At 40.2% G+C, this 20,852-nt stretch overlaps 4 protein-coding genes across 5 annotated transcripts; 1 reads left to right on the forward strand and 3 right to left on the reverse strand.

Moving 5' to 3' along the window:
- Window positions 1-407: 407 nt before the first annotated feature.
- LOC135636008 (protein FLOURY 1-like) lies at window positions 408-905 on the reverse strand. The gene has a single exon (XM_065147516.1). It carries the CDS (start codon window positions 903-905, stop codon window positions 408-410), a length of 498 nt encoding a protein of 165 aa, XP_065003588.1.
- A 4,153-nt stretch (window positions 906-5,058) lies between these two features.
- LOC135618386 (probable inactive receptor kinase At1g48480) lies at window positions 5,059-7,532 on the reverse strand. Its single transcript, XM_065119272.1, has 2 exons — window positions 6,097-7,532; window positions 5,059-6,012 (listed from the first exon to the last, which is right to left on the reverse strand). Exons 1-2 carry the CDS (start codon window positions 7,394-7,396, stop codon window positions 5,381-5,383), a joined length of 1,932 nt encoding a protein of 643 aa, XP_064975344.1. The 5' UTR covers window positions 7,397-7,532; the 3' UTR covers window positions 5,059-5,380.
- Window positions 7,533-8,974: 1,442 nt separating this feature from the next.
- Window positions 8,975-11,900, reverse strand: LOC135618395 (plasmodesmata-located protein 6-like). Its single transcript, XM_065119283.1, has 3 exons — window positions 11,047-11,900; window positions 9,509-9,610; window positions 8,975-9,423 (listed from the first exon to the last, which is right to left on the reverse strand). Exons 1-3 carry the CDS (start codon window positions 11,774-11,776, stop codon window positions 9,413-9,415), a joined length of 843 nt encoding a protein of 280 aa, XP_064975355.1. The 5' UTR covers window positions 11,777-11,900; the 3' UTR covers window positions 8,975-9,412.
- A 5,524-nt stretch (window positions 11,901-17,424) lies between these two features.
- On the forward strand, window positions 17,425-18,570 carry LOC135636704 (nudix hydrolase 17, mitochondrial-like). 2 transcript variants are annotated; one of them, XM_065148626.1, is made up of 5 exons: window positions 17,425-17,639; window positions 17,754-17,847; window positions 17,938-18,021; window positions 18,119-18,235; window positions 18,325-18,570. In XM_065148626.1, exons 1-5 carry the CDS (start codon window positions 17,569-17,571, stop codon window positions 18,436-18,438), a joined length of 480 nt encoding a protein of 159 aa, XP_065004698.1. In that variant the 5' UTR covers window positions 17,425-17,568; the 3' UTR covers window positions 18,439-18,570. The 2 variants fall into 2 exon arrangements, with proteins under 2 accessions (XP_065004698.1, XP_065004694.1); XM_065148622.1 differs by having other exon boundaries at window positions 17,754-18,021.
- The last annotated feature ends 2,282 nt before the right edge of the window (window positions 18,571-20,852 follow it).

Below are 20,852 nucleotides of genomic sequence, written 5' to 3' on the forward strand. Positions count from 1 at the left end.
CTTAGTGTATGATGACAGCATCTCCATTTGCTTTGCAAATTTCAAGGAATCTAATGCTTTATTTGTAAGGGCCAGTAAGTCTTCAGAATTCTGCTTGTGATCTGATATGCTCTGTTTGTTCTTCACCATCCCATAGAAAAGATACTATTCTGAAAGGCTATTGCATCACCAGGATATGATTCCTTTGTCAAGTCTTTTGACATCAGATAATGAAGGATTGTGAAAATTAGCATGCTTGAAATTTAGTTGCTTGAAAATGAATCTGATAAGAATTTTTTTTATTATTGCTAAATCCTAACTTCTATAACAAAATTCAATCCACCATTGCAACTCCAGATAACTTTCAGACATTGCTCTGCTCAAACTTTCTAACGCCACCTTGTAGTTTTGCTTGAGCATTCACCATCCTACACTGTGGTTCTCATTATGTCTGCTGATCTCCCTGCCTCAAGTTTCATGATGATCCAATGCAAAGTTTCGATCACCAGATCATCATACGACTGCTTCTGCTCTGCCATTTCGCGGAACAGCCGAGCTTCTCTCTCAATCAGTCCTTTCTCGTTCTGTAGCTTTGCAATCTTGGCCATGGCCTCTTCGGCAGCCGATGAAGCTGCTACCCTCTCCTTCTCTGGTTCAGAAACCGCCGCGGTCCGATGCTTCCTTTCCTCTGCAATCTTCTCCTTTAACTTCACTGTACCATCTCCCTGGAGTCCATCATTCTCCCCTTCTTCATCAGATAAATCTTTGAAACCATTTCTGATCGTCCAATTTCTACTCCCCAGCTCAAGCAAGCATACCTTATTTCTCTTTGATCTTTCAGGTTGAGAGGGCTTCCGAGTTCCAATTTTGGTGCCGCAAGCAGCACAAACACCACCATTAGTACACAGTTCCTTCTTCCAGTTCATGAGTACCTTTGGGATCAGCCTGAGAAATATATCGAGCTCCTGGAAGCGAAACCCAAGGCACCATACTCTCAATCCTAAGAACAAGAGGCTTGGCAACACAAACATGTTGCATGCAATGGAAAGAGAAGGGAAACCAAGAGAACCACAGAAAAAAGCCAACAAGCCAGGAACTGATGCCATGAAGAGGAGTTGACAGCTCTTCCTCCTCCTCAGATTACTGGCTCAGACTTCTCTCCAATCCAAACCCATTTATCCTTCTACTGGCTTCCCTCCTCACTTCACTTCAATCCAACAAGATTAGTTTCTGGATAATGTAAAGAAATCAAGGGCAGGAAAAGTTGCTTCTTGTTCTTGGTGTGTGCATGGCACTGAGAGAGAATTTGTATGTAAATATGTAAGAAAATGGAAAGTGAAACCTCTTTGGGGAATTCAAAGTCTACAAAGTATTGGGAGTGGCAACCTTCAAAATGTGGAAGGAAAGCTATACATGACAAGATACTAATTGATTTTAGAGTAGATAAGGTATCTAAACATCATGTGTGCTCTCAAGTGATAAAAATCATAGAAAAAAGAAAAAAAAAAGTTTATTCAGCTTTTTTTCTATAGTAAAAATCATAGAAATTTTTATTTTTAATAATATATTTTTTAAATATCTTTTCGAAGATATTCGATGAAATTAGAATGATACAGAGGTTAACATGATCTCAACATAAGGAAGGAATATTTTTTTTTTTTTACTGTCTTAACAACTAATGATCTATTGAAAGCTAACGATCTTCAACGCAATGGTCAATAATCAATCAATTTTTGTCTATTGGCTCATCTATTGGGTGATTGATGTTCGAACTTAATCGACGCAACCAGTATTTACTATCTAACAATGATCGATAATCACCATATCTTCTTATTTGAAAGTGACTTTAATTTTATTTCTCAGAAAAATTTCAATTAAATCATAGCCTGTCACCAAAATAATCATCTTAATATATTTATGAGGTATATTAAACAAAGTCATACTTGCGGATATCCAAAAGTAAATGTTAGGAAGGGAGAGAATACTTTCAAACCAAAAAAGAAATCTTAGAGATAAAAAATTAAAGAATATATCAAAAAATTGATGTAGAATTAACATGATTAATTTTTTAATTATAAAATTGATGTAGAATTAATATATCAATTATCGATATAAAAGTTAATTTTTTTATTTAAAAAAACTAATAGAAAGAATATCTAATTGACCCAAAATGAAAGAGAATAAAAAATTGGCCAATTGGAGCTTCTCACTACAAAATAATCAAATTAAATGCCAAAGAAAATGATCAAGGAAATAAAGCCACAGCTTCATAAAGTGATTTCTGCTGCTTCACTGAATCAGAGAACATTATTAATAAACATTTTATAAGGACCAATAGTGAAGATTCAAATTGATTGATCTGATGAATCTAAATCACTGATCCAAAATATCTAAGCCCAATATAATTGTCGTAGGGCGACGATGATATTTTAGTAGTTTTGATTAAAACAAAAAATAATAAAAGTGAAATATTTAAATAATAATAATAATAATGTTATAACATAAAATTACATATTTTCTATGAAAAAGAATCAGTGGATGTTTTCTTGATGATGTCAAGTTCAATATTCTGAACCTGCCAACTCCAAGCTGACTCATAAAATGTTGAACATAATGATACTCATTTCAACATATCTTTGACTTGTTCTATAGTCAGACATGGCTTAAGAAGAATCCCATTTCAACATAGGTACAGATTGTTGAAATAATATTCACAATTTCCTATTTCCTTCTTCTTTGGGGAGGACTGACTCATTCAATGTTATAGGAAACAGCTACGAAGCTACTGCAAGAGAAATTATATACAAGTCCTACCTACACAAATTCCAACTCTTCATCCCCTCTTCATTGTTTCTGATGAGATGCTGCCACCCCTCTTTATGTGCAGTGCAATAACTCAGCAACTACTTATTTCCTTTCATCTAATATTTAATATGATCAACATATGTGTGTAGCAGTAGCTATCAATTCCAATTCCAATTCTGTCTTCTTGTTCTTTTGTTTCATATTGTTCCAAAGCAGCAGTTTGGCAGCACCAATTTCTTGGAATATGACTTGCATTGGTTACTATCTTTCCAGGAATTAAGAGAGGGGCTGAGAGGCTTGCAAAGAGGGAGGAGTTGATGTCTTGACCTCACTCAAAAATCTGATTATTCAACAGTTCAATGCTGAGAAAGTTCATGGAAGATGTAGTTCCATGACCAGTTCTTAAAGCGTGAGCATATTTCTTTTGTCTCATTTTTTGGGTTTAAGATCCAGATCAGATAGTGGGCATGTTGCAGAAACAAGATTCTATTGTTCTTGGAAGAATGTTTTGATATGATTTCTATGGGAATCAAATCTGCTTTATTGGGTTTATCATTCTCTGTATAAAGCTTGCTTCTGTTTCTTAATCTTTGAGCTTTCTCTTCTTTTCACAAAGCTAGCATTGTGTTTAACAAGCTTCCTTCACTTTCTAAAACATTGTTCAAAGTTCACCAAAAATCTTATAATTATTTTGAACAATCTTAAGTTGAATTGGTTTGACTCAAACATTTTAAACTTGCATGATTTACATTAGTCAATGTCAAGTGATGTGGATTTCAAGTGAGTCAAGAGCTTTTGTCCAGATCCTAATTTTAAGGGAAAGGTTGGACAAATAATTCTTCAATGTCAAGGCATGACAATAAGATTTGAATAAAAATTTGGAGCTGTTGATAGGTAAGGATTGTTTAATTCCAATGGGAATGGCCTAATTAATATGATGGTACATAATGGTCTAAACCAATAGAAATTAAAACCTTGTGCTCAATACTTTAATCATGTGGTTGTCAGTCATTAAATGATATATCAGATGGAGGATTAAAAATGTTTATATAATCAGAATTTAACAATAAAACTTTGTCCTTTTTGACATTAAAGTAATGCATTCAAACCTATTTATGCCAGCCTGAATTTATCTCATATTATTTTTCAACCCTATCATTTTTTTTCTATACCTAAAAAATATTTTTAGAAAACCTTTTTGCCTGGACATGATGTGGACAATGACAAGAGTGAAAAATTAAAAGGAGAGATACAACCAGTAAGGAGATATATTTTAAAGTACAAAAGAACTTAAATATAGCTGTGCAATATGTAATTTCTCTAATTTTTTTTTCTTAATAGGAGCATTAAAAAATCAATTGGAGTTATTTCTTTTTCTTAATAGTGCTGGTGGCATGTGATGATCTCATTAAAGCTTCAGAATCAATCCATGGCCTCAGTGTCTCTCAATCCAAAATCCAACCAGCTAATATGTGTATATATAATTGATACATGCCCTTTGATATTGATATTTCCCATCTATTTCTTATCATCCAAATCTACCTCAGAGGCAGGCTTGCCTCCCACAAATTTACAAGAATCATATAAATGGAAAAGAAAATATCCAACTTGATCACAGATCTGCACAGCTGTTCAGAATAATAAATCTTTAACTTCTTTCTTATAAAATATATAATAACTTAATCTGGGTCCTGAACTGGATGGAATCTCACTTGTGAGTTCTTCACTGAAGCTTGATCATAAAATATATGCCAACTTGTGGCAAGATCTCAAACATTTGAAGAGTAATCTAACCATCAATTGATGTCCACCAAACCCAAGTGAAGTCTGCTCTTTTATTCTTTCTGATTAGATAAAACACAGTGGAAGTATCTGCATTGCTTTGCCAAACTAATAGAATATATGAGGCTATATTGAAACTTACCTAGGATTCCTGGCTCACAAGATTCACTTGATGATTGAAAGCAACAAGGTCAAAAGCACCCATTAATGACTAACTTCACTCTCTGGAGTGGAACCCACAATCAAAATGTCACCTTGTCACATGAGACAACCCTGTCATGTTCTTTTCTTGACCATGAAAGCTGACACATAGTGAGCCATAGACAAAGAGTTGGTGACCAATAAATAGAGCCTTGCATTGAGGACATGCTAACCATTTACACAATCCAAAGGGAGAATAAGTCCATGATGACATTTTCACAGAAACATACATGATTTGGATGGTTGACAAATTACAGCAAAACGACAACAACAAATGGAAGCATTAGCAGATTCACAGACAAACTGAATACTTAATTGAGAGTTTCAACCACAGCTACAAAAAACTACTACAATATTATATATAGTATGAAGAGTGGAATGCAATTGCAACAATGGCCAAGCAGCCACCAATCACACCATCACATCTACCTAAAACATTAAGAGTCTCAACATCAAAAAAATGATGACATGAGTTTTAGAGCCAAAATCCAACATATAACAGTTTGGACTTAAAAAGGGAGAAGGAATAAAAGAACGATCAAACTTTGATTCATCCATGGAGGCAAGACATCCTTAAGATGATAAGACCAGTGCAATTATCATCATGTAAAGCTCAATCACTGTTTGATATGGCACCAGCAGTGTCGATGATGGTGCCACCTTGCTGCTGAGTTCTCTTGCTCGAACCTCTGCAGATCTCTTCAATCCGAGCCACAACCTCAGACATCGAAGGTCGGTTCTCTGGGAACTGTACAGCACAATCAATGGCCAACTGCAGCAGCTGTACCATTGCCTCCTCAACGTTTTGGTACCTCAACAATTCATGATCGAACACCTCGGAGTTCCATTCCTCCCTGACAACCGATTCCACCCACCTGGGGAGGTCGACGCCGTCCTCGTTGTTGAGCGCCTGCGTTGGTGGCTTCCCTGTGAGTAGCTCCATGAGGAGCACGCCGAAGCTGTATACATCAGCCTTCTGGGAGACCCTTCGGATGTCGGTGACCTCTGGTGCACGATAGCCGGCGGAGCGTTGACTTGGCATTGGAGTTGACCCGAGACTGTTTAAGCCGAAGTCTGAGACAAGAGCTTCGTTGAATTTGGCGAGAACGATGTTGGACGACGTAATGTTGCCATGGGAGAGGCCAGAGCTTTTCAAGTGGATATACTCGATGCCTCGGGCTGCTCCAAGAGCAATCTCCAATCTCGTCTTCCAGTCGAGAGGGGTGCGACCGGATGATTTGTTTCCTGCCATTGGAGTTCAATTTAGGAGAACATTTTCAATCCTTCTGTCGATCCGAAATCCTTGAATGTACAGAAGAGAGAGCTCACCATGAAGGACGGAAGAGAGGCTTCCGTTGGGCACGAACTCGTAGACCAAAAGCTTCTCATCCTTGCTGTAGTAGTAAGCCTGCAGGGTCACCGAGTTGGGGTGGTCCATGGCGCCGATTACCTCCATCCGATCGCGGAACTCCTTCTCGGGGAGGTTGACGTCCCGGAGGCGCTTCACTGCCACCACCATCCCCATCTCCAGCATCGCCTTGTACGTCGTCCCGGACGTACCCTTCCCGAGGACCTCTGCCGACGCCCGCAGCAGGTCCTCCAGGTCGTATATTCTCTGAACATTGCCTACGAAGACCAGCTTCTTGCCACCCCCGCTTGCCCCTCCGGCCACCGCCGCCGCTGTCCCTCCCGCGTTGTCCGCCACCTCTCGCTTGCCCCTCAGCGCCATCTCCGCCTCCGGTCCCATGCTCCCGCCCGCCTTTGACTCAGCCTCGGCATTTCTCTTCTTCCGGTAACAGGGGACCAGGAAGAGGAGAAGAGCCAAGAAGCCGACGGCGGAGCCGATCGCGATCCCGGCGATCGCGCCGGCGGAGAGCTTCTTGCTCCCTCCGTTACTGTCGATGCCGCCGTTGGGGCTCGATGAAGATGGCGCCGGAGACGGAGAGTGCACGCCGGCGCAGGGGCCGAGGGGGCCCCCGCAGAGAGAGTTTCCGCTGAAGGAGCTCGCCGGAAGGCTGCGGAGTCTCGCGGGTATGGAGCCATTGAGCTGGTTGAAGGACACGTTGAATTGGAGGAGGTTCGGGAGTCGGAGGTCGGGGATCTCTCCGGAGAGCCGGTTACGCTCGAGAAGCAGCGTGGAGAGGCGGGTGAGGTTGTTGAACGCCGGGAGGATCGCGCCGACGAGGGAGTTATCGGCGAGGTTGAGGCGGCCAAGCTGGCGGAGGGCGAACACGACGGTGGGAATCTCACCGGAGAGGCGGTTGTCTTGTAAGTAAAGGTAGCGGAGGCTGGCGAGGGCGGCGAAGTCCGGCGGGAGGGTGCCGGAAATGAGGTTGTAACGAAGACTCAGCGTGCGGAGCGCAGTAAGGTTACCAAGAGTTCCCGGCGGGATCGGGCCAAGAAGGGAGGATCCTGGGAGACGAAGCTCGGAGACGCGGCCGGCGGCGCAGGTCACCCCGTGCCACGAGCAAGGCGAGAGGTCGGAGGCGTTCCACCGCCGCGTGGCGCCGGAGACGGCGGCGCGGAAGGCGAGGAGCGCGGCGCGGTCGGAGGCGAGGTCGTCTGGTGCTCCACCCCCGAACAAGGATAAGAGGATCACCAAAGGGAGAAGCATGAGCGGCAAGCCCATCGATCGGTGACCGGCCTCTGTTTTTCGGTGGTATGCCTGCAGAAGCTTAATAGAGAGAGAGAGAGAGAGAGAGAGACGAAGTCGCAGGCGTCGTTGAAGACGCCCTTGTCCCTGTCCTCCCTATCGCAGACTTCTCTTTTGCTTTTGGGAAAGAGCAACGCAGTGGGTGTTGTTACATATAAAATAATTATTTGGAAAAAGAAAAAGAAAAAGAAAAAAAAGGGGAAAAAAAAGGAAGGAAATAATTTTCAGTATATTTCTGGGAAGGTGTGAGCGTGTCAGAAGCTCAAAAAAAGGGAATTAATTTGGACTAATTAATGATCGGGGAACCGTTGTCGGAATATGGAGAGTCGGCGCTCCTCGATCGGTGAGATCGAGCCGTCCATTTCGCGGAAGGGGATGTCTCCACCGTCGGTGGTGTTGTTGGGCCGCGATGCGGCTTGGTCGTACGGTGATGGGCCGGCCGGCCTGGACGAACCGGTTATAAATGGGCTGGATCTGGTCGACTCGAATTGGATCCGATGTCAATCTTTTATATCACATCACACTTTCATGGATGCATTTACTTTCACCATTATTTAAGACTATAACTTGTAAAAGGATATACAACTGTATCTGTATTACATGATGTTGACTGCAATAAGAACATTGATTTGGCACACCTGCATGCAACAAGAGGCTCATATGGATACTCTTTAAATTATAGTTTCTGGGATCATTATTATGTTGAGAGTATGCAAACATATTTCAACCTTGCTGGAGGCTTATAAGTCCTTAATTTTTCTGCTCCTTAATCAATATGAGATTAAATATTCATAGGATGATAAAAATATTGATTTATCATAATATAACTAGAAGGAGAGTCATGAACTTTTTGAGGGTACTGACAAAAATATTTAATCTCATATTAATTGAAGAATAGTAAAATAAAAAATTTATAAGTCTCTATCATTATTATTTTTATGATTAAAGATACCTTTTTGGAGTTCATAATTTTTTTTTATGTAAATTCCATTTGAATTTACAGATTGATCATGTTGGAATCAGCAGACATGACCAAATTCTAAATTGTTGTACATGGAAACAGTGGCAAAGAAAGGCACAGATGACTGACTGATTAGATTCTGTACAGGAATTGATTATTAAGAAGGTTATCTTCTTCCTTTTCAGCTCTAAAGAGAAAAGAGAGAGAGAGAGAGAGAGAGAGGGAGAGATTAGATTCATCCCCACTCATCATTCATGCTTTTGGTACACTTTTTTTGCTTTTCTGCTTTTTCCTGAGCAAATTGATTACCCCATTAAGGTCCACCTTTGTAATCCATACTTTTGATGGCTGTGTTCAGCTTTGTCAGTACACAAACTAATATTTTGTTGTTAATATATTCTCAATATGTTCAGCAGAGAAATATGTTAATAAAATTCTTTGTATATGTTGCCTTTGATCGATTATATGAGAAATTTTGTAGAGATCAATAAGCTTCCATATGTCCAACAATTAAGCTAAGACTTAGAGATCATACTCTCTTAGAAAATGGAGTTGCTAAGATAGCAGCACCACACAACTTTCTGGATCAAACAGAAGCCAAATCTATTTGGTATTTGGATTTGATTGATACATGGCTAAGGACATTTTAATTACTCAACCAAACCCTAGAACATGGAATCCTAGTTTCCTACCATTACATTCCATCACAGATCACCAACCTAAGAGGCAAGAACATCATGCACTAAATTAGACCCATTCAAAAGCTAGAATTATTTGTTCAGAATGATCAAAATATGAAATAGCTTATTTTTACATGGATTTAGAGTAGTGTGGGGTGTGTTAACAATCTTCCTCTTTGATCCAATTGGGGAACCATTTCCACTTCACTCATCTCGAGGAAGTTGCTCATCCACATCTTTCTAAGTCTCCCCTCCCACTCCTTCAAAAGTCTCCATAAAGCTAAAAGAAATTAAAGAGAAGAAAGCAGAACAAGGAGAGAGGCCCCAAAAGCACTATGCTTCCACTTCACCTTAGTATTTACCTGCAAATGAACCAAAAGAACAAGAGAGGATGGTAAGGACATGAATGAAATGGTAAACTGGACAAGAATGTGTTTGGGGAAATACCATCATGTCCAGCTCTTCTGAGGAAGGATAGGAAGACAATTATGAGAGCTACTCCTGCCATGAGGCCAATGATAATTGCCAGTGTCTTCCCAGCCTCATCACCTGAAGATTAGAGAGAGAAAAGTTGCACAGCATTTGTAAACTTGTTGAACAACATCATTAAAGAATAAAAATCTAGACCAAAGGAAGAAGGAAGAAATAGCAGTGTAGCTATGAGTATCTGTAGCAATACTGATTCCTAGAAATGTGCAAGGTTAAAGACAGTAATAGGAAGTAGATATTGGCATCAATTTGCTTCAAGTTTAGGTATTTATCACAGTAATTAAAAGCTTAAGCTGCATAGATTTTTGGATCTGACACAGCATTACCATTTGAACACTATCAACACCTCTGAAAACTTTATCCTTTCTACTACTTTAAAGCTTGCCCTTCCAATGCTTTTGCAGATCTCTTTCTTTTTCCTTTCGGAGTGGAAGATCTGTATGTGCCTGATCAAAGTAGAACTCTTTCAGTCCATAGCTTGGATGAGAGCATTGTAGACGGAGAAGGGTAGTGGAATGTGGCAGGTCAGGTTGCCCACCAAACTCTGTTGTGTGTTCCTCAACATTAAAGGAGACCACTGAGGAAACATGTCCGTATCAGAAAGCTGGCCTAGGAATTACACCAGATTTGTAGAGAGAGAGAGAGAGAGAGAAGAGAGCCCTGTGTAACCCATCCTTTCTGTGGTCTTCCTTTGGCTTTTCAATTGATTAGGATCTGACAAACACAGTATCAGCCTACCTTTATAATCCATTTGCCAAACAGTAAAAAGATGGAACACCAACTTGTGTCTTACATTCATGTCGGAAATGTGAGATTTGCAAGCTTTTGTAGTGAAGAGATCTATGAAGAATATACTTCTCTTTCTTGGAAAACTTGATCAAACACTATAATCACTAGACTCCTCCTCAAAAGGCCATGGCTAGAAGCTTTTCCAAAAGAGTTGCAACACCATTGTTCTACCAGAGCTGAATTCAGACTTGAATACATAGATGAGAGCAATGAATGGAGTTGTTGAACACATTGGTGATACTTCAGACAACATCCACCTAATACTTTCCTCCTAGCATCAAAGCAACCTCTATCCTTGCCCTGCTGCTACACCTAAATATTTACTTGCTTTCCTTTCTTCAACCAACCAATGGAAATGATACCTGTTTATTCCAGTGACTAAATGGAAACTCCAAATAACAAGTAATAAGATGTTTATTTCAAGCCCATTGTGCAAGATTTTCCTCAATCTAGCATCTAAAACATGTCCTCTAAAAAGATTTTATTTCAGGAAATTTACTGATGAAAATAAACCTTTCAGGAGACAAAATGATAACCTAAATTATGATCTCAAAAATAAAAAGATAATTACAAGAAACATAAAGACTATGCCATAAAGTTAATAAGCTAAGGTCAATTTTCATAAGATCAGCACATCATAAGCAGGTAATTTAGTGGATTGAAGTCCAAGCACAGGGGAAAGAACGCCAGAGTAGGGAAGAGCTTACCATGGTCAGTCTTGGATGTGGTGTAGACTCCATTGGACCAATACTTGGCGTAGCACTTGCCGAGGTAAGCATCGCCGGCCACGGCGAACCCGCACACGGCCCTGAGGTGCGCCACCGCCGCTGCCACACAGTCGTCGCACTCCTTCGCGCTCTGGTCCCCGACGCACTGCGCCATCGCCTGCACGTATCCGGCGGCGCCGACCCTGTAGCTCCCCCCGGCGGCGCCGGACGTGAGGTCGGCGAGCGCGGCGTCGCGCATGCCCAGCTGGTCGGAGTTGTAGCCCCCGGCGGCGGCGGGGCCGCACTTCTTGTAGAGGACGCTGGTGTCGGGCTTGCCGAGGAAGGAGTCGTTGCCGTAGCGGAGGAAGCATCCCCTGAGCTGGACGGCGGCGCCGGCGGCGGAGGGGCAGAAGGCGGAGAGCCGGGACAGTCCGGAGCGGACGCAGGAGTCGCAGTCGGAGAAGGGGAGGTCGCCGCGGCACTGGAAGAGACCGTAGGCCGGGAACGACCCACCGGCGGCGGATGAGGTGAAGTTGGCGTAGGAGGAGAAGGCGGCGGCGTTGGCGAGGGAGGTGAGGACGGAATCGACGTTGAGCTGGTAGGGCGAGCCCAGGGTGTACTTAGGCTGCGAGCAACCGGCGTAAACAAAGTCTGTGTAGTCGTCGGAGGCCGACGTCGTTAGGGAAGCAATGGAAGAGGCGAGGAGGAGGAGAAGCATGAACGTAGACATTCCTTCCTTCCTCTTTCGTACGTCCTTTCTGTGCTGTTCTTGATGAGTTTGAGGTGTTCGCGTGGAAAGCAGTGAGAAGCGGGTGTGTAAAATGCAGAGAAGAAGTGAGGAGAGGGAGAGAGAGAAGGTGGAGAAGTGTGCAGTAGTTATAGTGGTGGAGAGAGGAGAGAAGGAAATGACATGGGAGGTGTGTGGTGGGGTTGCTGAGAACAAAAATTACAGTGGGGTGAATGTTCTGTGACAGGGATGGGCTGACGAGTAAATATTTGTGGGCATGCTTTCATGGAAAGATGACATGCAAGTGAGGACTGAGAAGTTGATTTGATTAGATTAAGATGGGTGGACTTTCTGTTCTTCTTCTTCTTCTTCTTCTTCTTATGGTAGGTTAGCCAGAGATGAAGGAGCAATTGAAGAAGATGGATTCCAGGTTGACCATTTTGAAGTCCATATTTGATGAAAGAAAGTTGACTTAGCTATTAAGAATTTTGGATTTGAATTCTATCTTTATCACTTATTCAAAAAGAAATCATTTAACATTGAAATAGTTAAATCATAATATTTGAATTGAATTGATACATAATATTATATACATTAATCTTGACTAAGTTAACTCAAATTTATTATTTGAATTCTAACACTTTGACTCACTAGAGGATTTATGATGTAAAACTAGGATTTGTAGGTCATAGTTGACTTGCTTAAGACTGGCACTAAAGTTTCTTCTCTGCTTCATCACAGATATCTATAGACATCTCGAATCGAATCAAATCGAATTTTTTTTAGATTCAATTAAAATAAGATAATTTTAATTAAAACCAATTTATAACTGTCCAACTAAATTGATTCAAAATTGATTAATCTGATTCGATTAACATATTAATCGATTTAAAATTTTAAATAATTATATATATATATATATTAATATAAATTAGTTCAATTCAATTGAATCCAATGAGAATTTTGATCCAATTTGAGGACACCATAAAATTTATAAAATTAAGATAATATCATTTATAAAATTAATTTGATTCGGCTTGAATTGATTAATTATACTAAGGGTACTCTTGAATTAAAATCATATAGGTTGGTGAACCTTATGTCGTGGCCGCGGGGTCGGTACGGCTTAGTCCGACTGGCAATATCTAGGACTATCTCGGGGATTAGGTTTTCGTCTGATCGGGTCAGGCTCGGATTTGGTTGAGATGCACTTCTTCAGTGAGCCCGTCCAACTTTATCGCCATCGGATTCCTACAAACTGACCTAGGTCGGGATGGGGAGGGGGATCCCGACTTAAACCTCTCCAAAGATCAAGTTAGTGGTATCCTAGTATTCCCGATGCCCCTTGTCAGATGTTGGCAAGGGATTTTTATCATAGTGCCTAGGGGTCGGCTGTACGTGGCCTTCGCGCGACGGTCAACTCCTCGAGCGATGAGTGTACCTTCGAATGTTCGCCGCCTAGGATATGTGGAACGGCGCCATGTGGTGTCGTCCCGAGCTTCCCGGAGTGGTCCTTGCTACGACGATGCTGGTTGGTGCGGCCCCAGACGACGCGGGAGGAGAACAGCCGTTATCCTGGATTTCTAGTTGCACATCTAACATGGTGCTGCGTCTTCCTCCTTAGGCTCTGCACCTGGACTGACGTGACGGGTGTCGTGTCCTGTGACGGAATTTATAATATGCTATATCAATATATACTCTTTAAAATTAAGTGATTGATAAATCAATTTAGATCAAACTGATTTTAAACCAGTTTAATTCATATTCAATTTTAATTTTTCGATATGAAATTTCAATTAAGGACCGGTAGATTGCAAAACCCGGGCAATTAATTCCTTGCCATTTCATCCAAGTGGCTTTACCTTTATACTTTTTCAAGGCCACTAAAATGCTAATAAAGTTGGTAGCATAAAGCATTTCATAAAAAGTGTAGCTAAATTATTGGTCACAAGTTCAGAATTTTTATACATAGAAACAGTGAATCAAAGCCCAGTTGAAGAGATAAAAGAGTGACAAGTCTTTATCAGTATAAAAGAAAGGGCAGAAGGAATAGTGTGATGGATCCTACTTAGAATTGGAATATTTAAGATTCACACACACACACACATATATATATATATATATATATATATATATATATATATATATACACACACATTTATGAGATCTGTACTTAAAGAGGAAGTCCCCATTTATTAGATTTAATGACTGTGGAAGGATAAGGTAATAGGCAGAAATCAGCAAATAGTTCATTAATCTCTTGCAAGCTGATGCTGAGAAATGATCATTTCATCCAATGACATATTTTTACTTAGTTATGATAATAACCAAAAAAAAAAAAAAACAATGAACACTCAAATGTCATAAAATAGGAAGAAATTTTCTTCCCTCCATTTTTTGTTTTTGTTTTCTCTTTCTCCACCTATGTTGAATTGTAATGATATACACATAGAGGAAACACATAATGGTAAAGATGAGGTTAAATCCAAGATCTTAATGATTTTAAGTTTGATGGTGCCCCTACATATCTTAAAGACTTAGGATAATATGCATATAGTTTTATGGACTCCATCTTGGACCACTATTTGTAGGATCTACTGATGGTTTCCTCAATCATGGCACCATTCCATTATTCTACTCTGGTACAGTCTTTCTTGTTCATATACTCCATAGCTGCAGTTGCAAGTTACTATCTGCCAGACTCGAAGTATAATATAGCACCACAGTCTTCACCAAGCACCAAGGACTTCACAGGAACACCAAGTCACAGTTACATGTTTAGGCTCCTTAGACTTTGGTGCAGTCTCATTCCAGATCTGCAAGTTCCATAATGATTCATCTACGTATCTGTCAAAATAATGGTCACACAACACTGGCCTATAATTGCTCCACAAGAAAAGCTCAAAAGCTTCTAAGCATTGGTCCACTGCCCTACAAAACAGGCTTCCTGTAGGACAGTCTTTATTCCTCCTCAGAAAACATTGCAGAAAAAAAGGTGACTTGTTGTTTCTGTGATACAATGCATGTCCACCTTCAATTGTTATCGACCAGTGCAAGAGGTCACATCGCTATATGCTTCTAGTGCTCCTGGTTCATTAGGGTTTGCAGGAAGCCACTGCACCACCACGGAAAAAAATGGGAGGAAGAGGAGAAGTGTCACACCCAAACTGTCCTTGTCATTGTAGTTATGCCAGTTTGCCTTCCTTCCATCATCCATACCATCAATGCCAGACATCTCATTTCAATGATACAGCGAGGTTTAAGTCTCCTCATGCTGCATGGCCCACTCGGTGTGCAATACTGATCTCAGGTGTCACAATCTTGTAGATTGCTCCAAAACCAAGCAGAATTGTGGCTGTGGTGCTGGAAGAAAGAGGAACCACATCTCATGCATGGCGAATTCGATCCACCGAATCCCATGATCGATATCGAGTGACATGTCTCAGCTTGCGGCAGCTCATCTATTTTGTTCTAGTGAGATGATTAGGTGGCGACATGTGATGAAGAGGGAGAGAAGTATTTTAAAATCAAAAGAGATATATAAACATCAATAAATAAGGAATATATTAGAAAATTGATATACGATTAACGCGATTCCATAATTTTCTATTTGTATCCATAAAGAAAATTAAATTATTAATCATATGAAATCAATTATCTGAGTTATCTTCATTTCAGCATAATCTCTTTGTATATCGTATAACATGAATAATTAAAGAACCTACACTTTTTATTATATATGAGATATATATAGAAGAATAAAACTTTGATTTTTAAGATTTTCTTCGAGAACTATTTCTTATATTATGATTTATTATCCTCGTACGATACTAGATTTAGGAATCCTGAGATATTTATTTGCTTAAGACTGTGCTTATTGTACCAAATAAGAGAGAATAGAAAACTTTCATCTTAACTTAAGCAGCAGCAGCAGCATAAATACATGAGAGAAGAGAAACAATAAACATGCAGTGAGAATTTTCTCTTTTTTTGCAGTGAGAATTGCTGCAAGAGAGAAGAACAGGAGAAACTGCAAAGAATTATTTGAAAGTTGTTGTTTTGTGATGGAGATCGGACATGGAGAGATTGAAAGTAGAATTCTCAATGTCCTTTTAGTACTGAGGCAGATTTGTTTATCTTGTTTGGTAAATCTGCTCATGACCTTTCACCATGGATACAGCCACTAGTGACCTACAATTGTGGCCTTGCCAACCCTATGTAATCCTTTAGGTCATCTACTTGTCACCTTTTGCTGCTGCTGCTGCTGCTGCAGATGATGATGGTGATACACAAAAATGTTACATGTACAAGCAAAGTATATATATATCTTTCCAAATTCTTGATGTGTTGATGACAATTTTTTTTTTTTTTGCTTTTTTGTGATGTCACTTGATGCATTAATCTCATGAAGAATACGATTATAAATCGTATTAATATGATCATAAATAGGTAAATCAGATTAATTTCTAAACCCAAACCCAATTCATTACCAATGACTCTGTTAATGTCATAAACTATCCTAATGGGATAATTGACCCATTAGCTTCATTGAGTTTAGACTAATATGCTTAAGATCATTGACTCCCTTTAGTTTATTCATGTTTATCTCACTTCTAATTTGGGATTAACATAACTATTACAATCATCCCCGTTAAAGGATTAAGGATCAACATGGTCCAAAATCTAATCTTATGTGAGGTCTAATTGACCTTTATTGACATAAATTATTTTCAACTCGGGCCTCTCATCGTATCGAATAATACTAAGTTAGTTCTGATATTATTTATCATAGATTGATATAATGAGATACTTGATATATTAACTTAGTCGAGCTTAACCCATATCGATAATAGTTGCTAGACTCATTTAATCCTTTTAATTTATTAAAGCTTTCTCTTAATTTATTTTGGTGGTATATGCATATCATCACAACATGAATCTATGATAGCCTTGTCTTTTAGCACTAGGAATTGATGATCTATGGAAAATAATTAACCTTTGATTTCATATAATGTGACATCGATACATGATATACATATAAATTCTCTAAGCACACCAAAAATGGTTATAATCTTTGAAAATCTTTCATGGGTTGATTAAATCCCTTTATTTTAAAAGGTACAATAATATTTATGAATATTTGGTTGAGTATTTGAACTATATTATATTATATTATCGAGTTATTTTTTCACGTGATCTCTCTATCATAATTATGAAAGAGCGTCATCAATGGGTTTCTATATTAAAATTCAAAGTTCGTGAATGGGAGGACTATCTGTTCTATGAATAGAACAGTTTGAATAACGAATAGGTAAGCCCGTCGGTTCTGAATCTTGACTCTCGCTTCCGACGGTCAGCATATCTACCCTCGACGTACGTCTGAATCAGTAAGTCTGACACGCTGAACTCCATTCCACCAATATGACGCAACGTGATCTCTCGTCGCGGAACGCGCTTCCGACATGCCGTCCACGCACGCACCGAGAAACGAGTGACGAAGAAGAAAGTCAACTCCCGCAACGCCTGCATCGACGGTCAACACCGCGAATCTTCCCCTCGTCCCGCCTCGCCTCCTTTACGAAGGCATGTGTAAGATCTCTCTCTCTCTCTCTCACACACACACACGACAGGCTTTGCAGGCGGCAATTGGATGAGAGGAAGCGAAGGCACAGTGAAGTTCTCGCTTCCTTTGCTCCTTGTGGTTCCAAGAATCTCGTCTTTAAGAGTACAGGGTGGAAATCTTCTTGAAAGGGAAGTGAGGGGGAGAGAGAGAAGCGAGGAAGACGTTGAAAAGGATGGTGGCTTTGGTGTCTCGGCATGGGAGGAGGCTGCAGCGGTACAGCTCCGGTCGCCGCCTCGTCGTCGGGTGTGTCTCGCGTGCTCTTCTTCTGTCTATCGTTCCTATCGACATGCTTATCTGACTCTGCATTTGACTCGTTGAAGAGTGCTCTATTCTGATGCAATTCTTGCTGATCACCAGATGCATCCCCTACAAGTTCAAGGAGGTGGACGAGCCAGCGATCGAGGTGCTCGTCGTAAGCTCTCAAAAGGGTCCTGAGCTTATGTTCCCAAAGGTTGATGCTCCTCTGTCTCATCTGATCTGCAATCTTCTGTATCAGCCTATGCTTTATGATCAACCACAAGGTCTTGCGTTCTTCCGACAGGGTGGTTGGGAGCTCGATGAAAGCATGCCCGAAGCAGCTTCCAGGGAGGCGTTCGAGGAAGCCGGAGTGCGTGGAAACTTGGAGGTCAGCTCGCAGAGCTTGCGACTCCATAGCCCCCCGACTTCCCTGCCATTGTCCCGCAAAACGTGGCATTTCACTGAACACCTTGTTCCCGTTGCAGGGCACGCTTGGCAAATGGACCAGCAAGGGGGACGACAAGATCCACTTCATGTACGCGTTGAGAGTTACGGAGGTGCTGCAGCAGTGGCCGGAGATGGACGCCCGAGAACGGAAGTGGGTGAGTAAGAAACAAGCTTCCAATGCAGATCCCTACACAGAGTAGTGTGAGTTCAGCACCGACATTTCTTCCGTGATTTGGTGAACCAGGTGACCGTGGAGGAAGCAAGGGAAGTGTGCAAGCATTCATGGATGAGAGAAGCAGTGGATAAGCTGGCAGACCTTCTATCAAGTCCAAGTGGGCAAGAGATGAACTCAGCATAGCATACTAACATCACTGACCATTAAAAACAGAACATTCTTTTATTTTATTATTCTATTATTATTATTATTATTATTATTATTATTATTATTATTTATCGAACAATGAGTTAGTATCCATGTTGTTCTTCGGCAAATAGCTTTGCTGGATGGGTGTATCTATATTTAATGTTTAAAAGAAATAGTGATTCCAATCAAAGATTACATAATTTGTACATTTTGTTGGAGCATTGAGTACTAATCTTGTCACACTGGACAAAGTGGAAATTGGGTGACCAACTTTAGTTTGTAAAAAATGTTAGATTTGGTTGCACTGGTGATGGTTGGTTGGTTGGGTTAATCCAAATTTCTAAATATTAATGATGTTTGAAACATATATATATATATATTTAAGTCAAAATCATATAAATTTAATTACTTAAACAAACTATTATTTCATATGTATCATATACTTCATATTGTCTCAAATTGGATTTGATTCAAGATGGATTAAATTCAGGTAAAAAAATCAGACTGGATGTTGGATCAAACCTAACCCACCCACTGAACAGGTTAGATCAGGTATGATAACTATTGGCTGCCATCACTGCAAATATGATGTTGGAAATCAAATCAAATCATCAAGAAACCAGGATAGAAACCTCACACATCAAATCCTAGCTTACTCTACCTAGCAATCTTGTCTTCTTCTCCTTTGGAGATCTTTGTTCTATGTTTCACTTTGTCCATAAGATCAAGTTGGCATCTGCACTTCCTCATATCCAGGCTGAGTGAATCTGTGGGAGGATGTGGACTCTTTTAGCAATTAAAAATGTTCCAGTGGTGGACAATTCATTTGACCTTATCCTTTAGGATGATCATCATGTATCTATCTATCTGTACCTTGGAATCCAGCCACAGATTTGGGTTGGTGGTATTGGTGTGGTGTCAGACCCAACCACTTCAAGTGCTAGTTTATAAGGCAATTACTACTGCTACTAGTGCTATGGGGGGGTCTTTCCACCACATGTTGATCTCTCTCATACCTTAAAGGTTTTCCTGAGCCAAAGATTAGATGAATGTTTGGTCAATCTGGCTCACCATCCTCACTGTTTGAATGAAGGGTGTTGGTCATATCATGAGAGCCTGTCACTTCAAATGAAAATAAATGGTCAACATATTGACCCATCCAATATCATTTTCCACCAAGCCAGATGTCAAAGTTTCATAGTCCAAATGAGGCCAACTTGGAATTCCTCCACCCACCCACCCACCCACCTACAAATCATCTCCTCCACATACTTGTAACAAAATGAAGTAAAATCCTTCAAAAATGGTACATATGATAAACACTAGTCTTTGTCTTTGTATCATTAAACCCATGCTTCAAATTATATGCTCTATAATACACATGTTTGGTCAAAGGAAAATGATGTTCATACTCTCTCTCTCTCTCTCTCTCTCTCTCTCTCTCTCTCTCTCTCTCGCTATAAATAGAAGTGACCATAACATAGCAGATTAGGAATGCGATACCAAAGGAGGATTTGGGTCTAGAAATGGAGAAGATGAAGCAAAGCAACGGAGGAGGAAGACAACAGGGAATCGAGCAGCGACACTGCGTTCCAATTCACAGCCAAGTCAGGAGGATCAAACAAGAGGATGAGAAGATGGAGGACCAGCTTCGGCCGAAGATGTTCAAGAGGAGGCCGGCCGTCTTCCAGGAGCTGAGGAGGCAGCGTTCGCGGTCGCCGCTGGGAATGGTCAGTCGAGAGATTTCGGTGGGGGAGTAGCATTAGATCGACTGCAAACTTCTAAATCTTCTTTCAGAGTTCTCTCTCTTTTCCCAACTTATGATCGACTGTAAATAGTTATGTAGGATTTCAACTCGTTTCATGGTTTCTATGTGATCATAGGTGACATGTTTTATGTGAGGTTTTTGATTTATCTCAAACGTAAGTTGAATCAAAAACCTTAATAAGATAGTTCTTATCTTAAAGAATAAACGATGAAAGTGGATTTCTAATAAAATCTTGGGGGTCGGATGAGATTTCGATCGAATCCTCAATCTTTAACGAGTGAATTTGATATCACTATCAAAATAATATTTTAGATGAATGATATTTTAAATTCACTCCGTTGTTGATAAGTGAGTTTAGAATGATACCACTAAATTAATGTTTTTTAGGTGTAATAAATGTTGATGACAATGAAAACTTTTAGGATGCAAATATGAATCATCAACTGTGTGATTATCAATGATTTATTGATAACAAATATTATGTAATTATCAAAAGAACAAAGTCAATCCGAAGAATTCTTTTTTTTTTTTTCCAATGGATATGCTAATTAGAGGTTTATTGATGATAGAATCCAATAAACAAAATCTACTCCTTGATACAAAAGAACAAATTGCTCCATCTTACTATGAGTGCCTTCTT

Source organism: Musa acuminata, chromosome BXJ1-3 (assembly GCF_036884655.1).
Source record: "Musa acuminata AAA Group cultivar baxijiao chromosome BXJ1-3, Cavendish_Baxijiao_AAA, whole genome shotgun sequence".
Taxonomy (NCBI): domain Eukaryota; kingdom Viridiplantae; phylum Streptophyta; class Magnoliopsida; order Zingiberales; family Musaceae; genus Musa; species Musa acuminata.